General features: G+C 41.0%; 1 protein-coding gene across 1 annotated transcript in view; it reads left to right on the top strand.

The window, feature by feature from the left end:
* Positions 1 to 11,085, top strand: part of NOL10 (nucleolar protein 10) — a 51,237-nt gene continuing 40,152 nt past the window's right edge. The window contains exons 1-10 of the mRNA XM_077310677.1: positions 1 to 144; positions 1,602 to 1,647; positions 2,189 to 2,287; positions 3,400 to 3,477; positions 4,825 to 4,862; positions 5,363 to 5,499; positions 6,382 to 6,447; positions 7,576 to 7,636; positions 10,196 to 10,281; positions 10,446 to 10,524. Of these exons, the coding sequence (XP_077166792.1) occupies positions 79 to 144; positions 1,602 to 1,647; positions 2,189 to 2,287; positions 3,400 to 3,477; positions 4,825 to 4,862; positions 5,363 to 5,499; positions 6,382 to 6,447; positions 7,576 to 7,636; positions 10,196 to 10,281; positions 10,446 to 10,524 (756 nt within the window). The 5' untranslated portion in view covers positions 1 to 78. The remainder of the gene's footprint in view (positions 145 to 1,601; positions 1,648 to 2,188; positions 2,288 to 3,399; positions 3,478 to 4,824; positions 4,863 to 5,362; positions 5,500 to 6,381; positions 6,448 to 7,575; positions 7,637 to 10,195; positions 10,282 to 10,445; positions 10,525 to 11,085) is intronic.

The raw sequence follows: 11,085 nt of genomic DNA, 5'->3' as shown, positions 1-11,085 counted from the left end.
CTCTATGGTCAGGACTTTGACCCGGAAGCGAAGGCTGTTTTCCGGCTGCCTCTGCCGGCTCCGGAAGACGAGGGCACCATGCAGGTCTCTAGCCTCAACGAAGTGAAGATCTACAGCCTGAGCGCCGGCCGGAGCCTTCCCGAGGTGAGAAGCGCCGCCGGGCTCCCCTCTCCAAGCGGCCGGAGGAGCCTTTCCCAGGGGAGGGTCTCCGCTTGCCTTCCCCGCTGCCTGCCTGCCAAGGAGTCCACCCACCCCGTGCCTCGTCGAGGGCACCGCACGCTTGCAGCGTCTGTGAATGCAATCGGGATAGCTGCTCGCTTTCTACTCCCCTGTCCTAGCCCCACCCCGGCTACCGGCACGGGAGGAGGGATACGGTGGCCAGATCCAGGTGGGGGCGCTCGTGGAGATTTGGGGATGGAGCCAGAGGACAGGGAGCTCAGTGGGGTGCAATCCCACGGATTCCACCCTCCAAACAATCCGTATTTTGGAGATGAGCTGTGATTCTTCAGAGCCCTCCTTACCTAGTAGAGAAATTGCAACTGAGAACGACTCTGACTTGCACTGAATCAGACCACTGATGGACCAAGGTTGATATTGTCTTAGGTATAAGTCTTTCATGTTACCAGCTACTGGATGCTGTCCACTCCCTGGAAATTACACCGGTGACTTTCATCATTCAGAATAGCTGGTCTGCCACTGAGCTACAGCCTTGCTCAATTGAAGCAGCGTTGTTGTTGTTACATTTGAGTTTTTACAACATGATCTATTGCTTATTTCCTGCATTTCGTAGCCATTTTATTTTGCTGAGGATAGCTTTCTTTTCTGTCCTAATCTCAAGTATCAATATCTGCCTGGTAAGGATCCACTGTATGCCTCTAAGGAAGTAGGTTGTACTCCATGGTAGTTTATTCTAGAATAAAAGGGTATTAGTCTTTAAGGTACAGTACCTTTTTTTGCTGCAGCAAACTATCATGATTACCGTTCTGGAAAGTTTATGTGAAGAAACCCCAATGCCTGCAACAGAATATACTTATGCGGAGACATACATAGGCTTTAAGGCAGAATTGTATGCACTTACCATGTTGAAAGATTTGGAATGTGCCTTTTTATCGTGTTCGTAAGGGCCCCATAGTAATTTGCATGGGCTGGACCAGATCCTGCTTAAGGAACTAGCCCCTAGCCCTTGCTGTGCTTTTAATACTGGAATTCTAATTGTTAACTGTGTTTTTATTTTAGCTTATTTTGAAAATCTGAGGTTTCACAAAATGATCTCTTACCAAGGACTCAGATTTATGACTATCTTGTTATTGTTACTGTTGTTACCACATCACTATAAACTGGGTTAATTATATTGTTCCTGTTTCATGAGCCTTTGGGGAGGGTATATAAATTAAATAAATAAATATGCATACAAACATGCCTACCTACCTACCTTTGGAGATCTAATGAGATCAGGATAGCCTGAGCTATCCAGGCCAGGTTGGTGATTTATTAGCTCTCAGTTTGCCTATAAGTTTGAGAACTTGCTCCTTTGTCACTACTGTTTGCCTAAGCTCCGCACCCTCCCCTGTTAACTATATATATATGTATTTTTTCTCCAGTGGCTTTCTGATAGGAAGAAGAGAGCGTTACAGAAGAGAGATGTTGGTGAGTTTGCCTTTTCCTCTAATGAGAAGAGCATTGCTGTATAAGTCTCAGGGTTCACCTCTGCTTGCATAAGGTGGTCTGATGATGCTGAGTATTTCTGTGTTCATTTCCAATCCTAACAATGAAGCCTTATATTGAAAGGACTACTTGTCTTCATGTAATCCTGGCCAGATGCCCTACACAGCATCTCATCCCCTATTTTGTGTCTGCACTCTGCCCCTCATGCCCCGGTTTCAGAGGTGATATGATTGGCTGCAATGGATAGTACTTTCTTAATCATGGCCCCTCTCTTCCAGCAGTAGAATGCCTTCCCCTTGTTCTGGTGCCATCTCTGGATGTTTTTCTGTGGAAGAATAAAGTGTTTTGTGTGTGTGTGTTCTGAATGCAGTAGATTTTTAGTTATGGTTTTGTTCTCCCCCCCACTCAAGACCAGATATTTCTGCTAAATTCAGTGCACGTTAGAAATGTAAGAGACTCATTTCTGTTAGTCATATTTTTCTCACAACTCTACTCCAACATTCATTATGTTATTTTTTAAAAGATATTCAAAGGAGAATTGAACTTATCCAAGACTTTGACATGCCCACGGTTAGCACGAATCTCAAGGTTTCACGAGATGGGCAGTACATTATGGCAGCAGGTAAGTATGCATATGCTTTGATCCTCCAAGCTTCCTGGCAGCCACGTTGTTTTGAAGCATCGTTCAGCCTCCAGAGTGATCTGATCTTAATGTTCACTAGGCATGGCTAATTTCTGATAATTTACTCCTTTCTGTGCATAAATTTTAAAAAATGGATCTTCCCAGTCCAGGGCAGTGGGCTAGAAGATAGCCTGTTAGCTTAGCTACCATTGCATCAGTCAGCTGTTTGGGGAGGAAACCTGGGAGTAAAATTGCTTTATCTGGTTCTCCTAAATCTGTTTGACACAAAGGCTGTAAATGAACAGCTGTGGCTGCTGATTGGGCTGAAGAATTGCATGGGCAGCATTCATTTCCATATGTGCTTTCCCATCAGGGATACATGCAAGGAAATCTGCTCCTGTGTTTTTATAACCTCTAGCTGGATTTAGGGGCTTTTCTGTTACCTTGATTCAAAGCTGATTTAAAAAAATCCAAAAGGTATGCCATAGTAACTTTAATTGTGAACTGCTGTACTTGTGGAGTAATTGAACTTTTCTGTTCAATGGTATATAATAAAGCTAATCATAGACGGCACTGGTTAAAAATTAGCAGTGAAATAAGACGTGACAACGATTATTGCTTTGCTGTTTTTGTCCAGTTACCATCTGGTTTCTCAATGGATGGTAAGATATTTAAAATTTACATGTATTGTATTGAAATAAATATTTGCATTTTAATATTTAATACATATTTTGCTGCTGCACAACACTTTAGGTTCCTAGCTTGTGTACCCAGGTTGGGTCACTTTGTTCCCTCCTTTGTTATTTCCTTTAAAATTTAGTTGTGGAAAGAATGTGACTTCAGTGGGATAGCTAAAAGAGCTGCAGATTTGTGGATTTTAATCTAAACGGACAGGTTATTCCTCTGTAAACAGTGTTTTTAGATGGTTGAGCTGTAACTATAATGGCTTGGGTTCTGTTCTTGAAAGTTAGTTATGTTTGATTAGTCTTGTAGCCATTAGCAAGCATAAACGTACTCTATAAAGCCCAGGACTATAGCCTTTTTTGAATGTCCATTACGTTTTAGATCGGAGAAGTCTTTCAAATAGTGATTTATCTTGCTGTCTTTTACAGGAACATATAAACCTAGAATCCGATGTTTTGATACCTATCAATTATCCATGAAGTTTGAAAGATGCTTAGATTCTGAAGGTTAGTAAAACAAATTATTGTGAAAGCCACTATGAACTAATGAATTGGGTGAAAAAGTGCTAGACCAGAAGTGACCAGAATCTATGTTGCTATCATAATTGTGTTTTCTTTGTAGCTCCAGAAAACAGCCAACATGGTGTTTCCTTCTTTTGAAACCAGAGTTTTCAAGAATACCTGGTGATGGTGGGGAATTAGTTGTGAATTTCCTGCATTCTGCAGGGGGTTGGACTAGATCAGTGGTCCTTGACCCCCGGTCCGTGGACCGGTTCATGGACCGGGAATGGTCTGTGGATCAGTCAGTACCGGGCCGCGGCTCCTCCTCGTATGTCCCTCGGCAAAAGACTATCCTCCCCTGGGGCCTCAGTAAAATTGTCAAGTGTTGACTGGTCCCTGGTGATAAAAAGGTTGGGGATCACTGGACTAGATGATCCTGGATATCCCTTCTAACTCTATGATTCTGTGATTCTAAGGGAGAAATACTCAAGAGGGGGTGTGTGCATGAATTGTGTATTAATCTCTTGGTGGATTATTGGCATTCTGTCACTGACAGGGCCATATCATTGTAAGCCATATCATTCTCTGTTTAGGACTGCACTGAGCAGTGTTACATACGAGTGAAAACAGTTACAGATCATTATGTCTACCCTAACTTCTGCATTTGAGAGTGACCTTAGGTTTTGGTCTTATAAAGTCATAGGAGAGTTCTCAGCGGAATGATGCTCTGATAAGTGAGCTTGTAATTTGTTACCCACCTGGAGGAAATAGCAATTGGCACTAGCTGTGAGAAGAGCAGCCAGAAGATCATGGCACTGTGCCTGGCTGTGTACATGGTTCCCTTCTGGACTCTTGCCGAGATTGCTACCGTGTCTCCAAGGCAGAAGGGGTTAGGCGTTTGGACTAGTATGGTGGCAGCAGAGGCTAGACACAAGAATTGCTTACCGTTCCCTTACTTAGGCTCTCAATGGCAGACAAAGTAGGGACATGGATGAAAAACTGCACTTAGAGCAGCCTTCCGCAAACTTGCAGAAGTAGAGCCATGCTAATAACGGTGCCTGTCTCAGCATCCTCTGTGGCTTATTCAGGGGTAGTCAACCTGTGGTCCTCCAAATGTTCATGGACTAAAATTCCCATAAGCCCCTACCAGCAAATGCTGGCAGGGGCTCAGGGGATTTGTAGTCCATGGGTATCTGGAGGACCACAGGTTGACTACCCCTGGCTTACAAGATCAGGAAGACTATCGGGAGGTGCTTTACGTAATTGTGCTTGAGTTGACAGGTTGTGCAATGTGTTTAACTATGAATGTTTGACTGAGCTGTAATCATAAGCTGTTTTTTTTTATTCTCCTAGTGGTTACATTTGATATTTTATCAGATGATTACTCAAAGGTATGTCAGTCTTTTTTTTTTTTTGCTGAACAGCAGATAGTCTCATTTATTAATTGTCAAAAGCGTCTAATTGAGAGTATTCATGTACCCAAGCAGTAGATTACTGAAAGGAAGTAGAACTTAACTTCTGTTGGAATATCTTGGTTATTTCTTGAAATGCTGGGAGAGGGCTGGATATTTGCAACAAAAAAATTGTCTATAATGTAGATGGGAGGTTGAGGCTAAGAAACAGTTGCTTCCCTAAGGTCACTCAGTGCGTCCTTGACTGAGCTGAGATTTCAGCTTCCCATAGGTCATGCCCTTAATAATGGTTCTTCTGCATGATGGACAGTCTTCACTTAGTTATGAAATTATATTTCTTATGTGATAAATCTCTATGATGCTGCTTTAAGCTGCCGAATTATTGCCTGTAAACAAAGCTCTTATTTGTAGATGTTAAGCCAGATAAGAATAATTTCCAAATCTCAACCCTATGTGTTGTTGCTTCCCCCCCCCCCCAGATTGTTTTTTTGCTATGTGACAGATATGTGGAATTTCACTCCCAACATGGCCGTTATTACAGAACCAGAATTCCCAAGTTTGGTAGAGATTTCTCATACCACTATCCATCATGCGACCTGTATTTTGTAGGAGCAAGGTAATCAGATGCACCAAGGTTCATTTAAATTGTACTTATATTTTTTATTTGAAATTTATCATCCATGTTAAGCAAAAAACATAAAGTGTTACTGAAAGTTCATAATATTTTAAGTCTTTCTGAATGAGCAGGTAATAAATGCCTGTATATTAAAAAGTCTAAGCTGATTTATTGAGATGCTCTTTTAAATGTTTGGTAACTGAAACTCATTTGAGCAGTTTAATATAATGAAGCAGCTTCTAGGAGTAATATTTTACTGACGTGTATCCAATCATAATGGGAGAAATAGGAAATATATTTTTTTAAAAGATCCGATTGTATTTGATAAATGCATTCATAATTTAACAACAAAGTGAGCATATTTTCTGGATTTGAGAGCGGTGGGGAAACAAAACTTTTTAAAGGCAAGCTGCATTCAGGCATCATGACAAAAAGGGGGTGTCGGGGTCCATAATGGATATGAGTAAAACTTAGTGCTGTGGTGGCTTTGCTTCTCCCCCTCATCTTGTGTAGTACATTATTGTAAGCTTCTGGATTTGGAAACCTTGAATCAGGCTCCAGTTTTCTCTATCATCAGAATGCTGGCGCTTAGAATTCATTTTTCTGTAAGGAACCCAACTTCAGTTTACCTAGGTTAAGGATGGATTCAAATGGGTGGCCGTGTTGGTCTGAAGTAGCACAATAAAATCAGAGTCCAGTAGCACCTTTAAGACCAACAAAGATTTATTCAGGGCGTGAGCATTCAGGGTGTGAGCATTCGAGTGCAAGCACTCTTCGTCAGACTATGAACTCCTTACATGACAGGGAAGATACTTTGTTGAATGGTGCTGTAATCAGAAACAAATATATACATAGATAGAATTTTTATTTTCTTGGTTGTAGCTCTGAAGTGTACAGACTAAACCTGGAACAAGGAAGGTACCTGAATTCCTTGCAGACTGATGCTTCGTAAGTATCTGCCATTCAACCTGCAGGTCTCCTTGCTCCAGCAGGTGGAGCTAAATTATGTTTTTTAATGTCCTACATGCTCTCCGTTATGAATCATGCAGACACATAGTAAATGGCATTATGACTTTACAATAATGTTCACTGAGGCTTATATTTTTCAGTATTTCACTAATTCAGCAATAATTTGTTCATCTTTAAGTTGCTCACGGTACTTCAGGAGAAAATGTGTCATAGGTATAATAGGTGTAATAGTTTGGTGTAATAGTTAAGAGTCCAAACTTCTAATCTGGCGAGCTGGGTTTCATTCCCCGCTCCCCCACATGCAGCCAGCACTGATAAGGCTGTTCTGATGGAGCAGTGATATCAGGGCTCTCTCAGTCTCACCCACCTCACAGGGTGTCTGTTGTGGGGAGAGGAAAGGGAAGGTAAATGTAAGCCGCTTTGAGACTCCTTCGGGTAGAGAAAAGCAGCATATAAGAACCAATTCTTCTTCTTCTTCTAGGTGTAATTAGTAGGTATTAATAGGTTGATTTTAGTATTACATATAATTCATCTTGTGAGAATGGCAGACTATAACCTAGATAATTATTATAATTAATATAAATAAAATCTGTGTTTTTATATCCACATTGTTCTTGTGCATGTTTCATGTTAGAGCCGAACTCTAATGGGTTAATCATGGGTTTTTAAAATAAAATTTGACCCTTAAGAACAGTCTCTATTCATAACCCGGTCAGAAGACAGACTGCAAAGGGTCAAAGCAAAAGGTTACCCATCTGAACACAGAGCTGCTATGACACAGCCTATTCAATCAACTTGCCTGAAAATGACAGGATTGACACTGCACTGTAGATTTTCGTATTATCCTTTGGGTGCTAACCACAAACAAATGTATTTCTACTCCCACCCTGTGGACCACATACTTTTTACTGACTGGTTTAACTAATCGGGATGGACAAGTTTGCTATTTGTGATTTTCATAATTCCCAGGATCCTGCCTACTTCAATCAGGAGAATAGGGCTGATATCCATCGAATACTGACCAACATACACTTTTCCTGACCTATAAGGTGGGATTGGCTTTTGTAAGCTTGTTGCTTTACCTATTTTCTCTGTCTGTTTTTCTAGGGAGAATCATGTATGTGATATAAATTCTGCCCATGGTTTGTTTGCAGCTGGGACAATTGAGGTAACTGTTTTGGCTGTCCTGTTTTTCCTTCATATGTCTATACTCATGTATTGACATGCATGTCAGAAATATGTTATATTGTGGTAGACCTGCAAACAAGCAAGACAATTCTGGCAAAATATCCATAAAGAAATGTCAAAAATCCTTAAGGCCACAATCGCCTTCAATCCAGAAGCTTATCTATTAGGATTTTTGGTCAATTAAAAAGATTAAAAAATATGGAGTGATTGACGGCAGTGGCAATGAAAAGAGCTCCTAATGAAAAGAACTCCTGACTGCAGCTGGGCAGGGGAAGAGAGATGAGGAGTTAACTCCAATGAATAGCCATCTTTTAATCTATTGGGGATTTTATGGGTTGGGTTGTTTTATTCCTTTATTGTAAACCACTGCGAGTCTTTGAGAGCAGGGGTATATAAATTAAAATATAAATAAATGAAATAAATGATTGTGTGGACAAAATATTGGAAGTTAAAGGAGATTCCCCACTATATTTGATTGGCGATTGAAAAATGTTAGAGCTCGCCCAGATGGTGAAATTGACAATATATGTTGAAGGTAGACAAATATTGGACTTTAAGACAAAATGGAATCTTTGGATAGAGTATATAATGTGCCAAAGTGAACATGTTTTTTGCTAATGGCATGCAGACTAGGAATAAGTAACCAGCACTTGGAAGATTACATCTCTCCCTGGCACATCCTAAGACCACCCACTTCCTGCATTTTTTGGGTGGCATTTTAAATGTGACTTGTGGTCTTTTGTTCTTCCAAACAAACTAATTAATATGACTTTGCCAGTTCATTAGGACCTTTTCTTTCAGATCTATTGGTAATGTTTGAAATTTTAAAAAATTGAGTCTTGGTAGAACATTAATTTTGATTATTGCCATTCTAACCGACTGAGAAAAATTTAGCTTTGCCTAGCAGCCCAGGTCTTTAAGAATTTTTTTACCCAAGTACTGTCACAATTGTTTCAAAACAAGTTGTTCAAATCTTTATCTATATAATCTTCATCTATATAAACACCGAGCTATTTAACCTTGCTGGGATTGACTTCACAACCTGAAATATTTGCAATCTCGGTAGCGCTCTCAGCTTGTCCTTGTAATATGATCTTGGTCTACTTTTTATTTACTGTTTAGTTGGATAGAATTCCAAAATCACTTAAACAGTTCATGAGTCTAAGGATGGACAATTCGGATTTAGTCATCATAACGACTATATCAGCATGGCTTCTAATCAAAAGGGCCATATTTTCAATTGAGTAAGGCCTGAAAAGCCAGCAACTTTGGCTCTGCTCAGCGATTTGCTCCCAGACAAGTGCTTTGGGACCGCAGCATCCACAGTGCTTATCCCATCCTTACGCCAAGAAGTGCAGAATGTATGTTTCTACCATCTCCTGCTTTATTCTCACAATAAACATCTCTGTGAGAGGACGTTAGGTTGAGAGCAGCCAAGGGCACCTAGTGGACTTGCTCTCAGAACAGGGACTTAAACTTCACTAGTTGAATTCTTGTTGGGGATTGGAATATGTAACAAAGAGCCCTTTGTAACAAAAAAATGGCAAAGATGCAAGAAGTAGGTGGTCTAAGGATGTGCCAGGGAGAGATGGAATCTTCAGAGTGCTGGTTACTTATTCCTAGTCTACGTCCCGACTGCAAAAATCATGTTCACTTTGGCACATGATATAATTGCATGACATATAAAATCAATAAAACCAATAAAACGCCCAATGCACCAACTAACACTACCATGGACTATTAAAGGGCACACCTATGTGCCCTCTCTCTCTAAAGAGCAATAGGCAATCTCTGCCTGAGATGTAATAATTTTCATTGTAGGTTTGATATGGTTTTCTTGATGATTTTATGTGATGGTATATGTTATTTATGATTGTTGTGAGCTGCCTTGAGCCCCCTGAGGAAGGGCAGCACAGTAACAGAAAAATAAAATAAATGGTACGCTGGACTGAATGGAATTACATAATTATTGAATTCCCTTTGGTTACTATTACTGAGTTCCCCCTGGTTACTCTAATAGCACTCCTTAGCTGTATCCAAGTTGGGCTACTTTGTTACACGACCGTTGAAGAATGCAAGGATGGGTTTTAAGGCCAGCGTGGTGTAGTGGTTAGGAGTGCGGACTCTAATCTGAGAGCCAGGTTTGATTCCTCGCTTCTCCCCCACATGCAGCCAGCTGGGTGGCCTTGGGCTGGCCACAGCACTGATAAAGCTGTTCTGACCGAGCAGTAATATCAGGGTTCTCTCAGGGTGTCTGTTGTGGGGACAGGAAAGGGAAGGCGACTGTAAGCCACTTTGTGAGACTTCCAGGCAGTGAAAAGCGGGGTATAAAAATCAACTCTTCTTCTTCCATGACTTGAATATCCCATTAGCAACTGTAGAAGTGCCCTTTTAAAAAGGGAAGTAAACAGATTGAATAGTGCCATCCTTTCTGCTAAACCCATTGGCTTGAATGGATTTAGAAGGCTGCAAGGCCTTATGCCATAAATGTGTTTAACAGGCCAAGAGCACCGATTTACCTCCGTTTTGTCTTCCTTAGGGGAAGGTGGAATGCTGGGATCCTAGAACCCGAAACCGAGTTGGAGTATTGGATTGCGCTTTAAGCAGCACCACGGCAGATAAAGAGTACGGGCCAATACCTTTCTTTATGCTTAAAGTTCTGTAAATGTTCTCTGTATAATCAAACTGATTTAAATCCAGATCTCAGACTGTCCCTAATTACTGATTTGTTGTTGATAAGCATAATAATTAACTCTTGCAGACTTCAACTGTGTTTTGAATTCTTTCAGGGTAGATGGTCTCCCCTCCATTTCAGCCCTGAAATTTGACGGAGCACTTAACATGGCTGTTGGGACGTCCACGGGCCAGGTAGTTATGCTTTCGGCTTATTTGCCTCGTGTAAATAATAGAGTGTTTTGCTAAATAGTTGTCAGACTGGAGCTGTTGCTGCCTGATCTTCTCAGATTTCAGAAACTAAGCAGGATTGTTGTTGTTGTTGTTGTTGTTGTTGTTCATCTTCTTTATTCTTGAATTCTTCCTGGTGGACCAGGGCGGGTGACCACATAAGTTGAAACAATCAATTGTTTAAAAAACAGTAAATTCATCAAACCCTTATATACAGTCTGCCTGCCCCATTCAGTAAAACCTTGGGGCAGGGGGGAATCTAGGTTTTGGAAAAGTTAATATCCAGTGCAGTAATTTTGAGCCGAATGTGATATTGTATATAGATGATATTGTGCAATGGCCCTGGAGCGGTACAGCTGAAATCACAAGCCTTATGCAGAAGAAGTTACTCTGTAATTCACAAGAGTCGTTGTTAATTTGTTTCCTGTCCAGTATGGTTATTGATTATGAGCCTCTTGTGGCGCAGAGTGGTAAGGCAGCCGTCTGAAAGCTCTGCACATGAGGCTGGGAGTTCAATCCCAGCAG

This window comes from Paroedura picta, chromosome 1 (genome assembly GCF_049243985.1).
Source record: "Paroedura picta isolate Pp20150507F chromosome 1, Ppicta_v3.0, whole genome shotgun sequence".
Lineage (NCBI taxonomy): Eukaryota > Metazoa > Chordata > Lepidosauria > Squamata > Gekkonidae > Paroedura > Paroedura picta.
The sequence above is the reverse complement of the archived record's forward strand: the minus strand, read 5'-3'. Positions and strand labels throughout refer to the sequence as shown.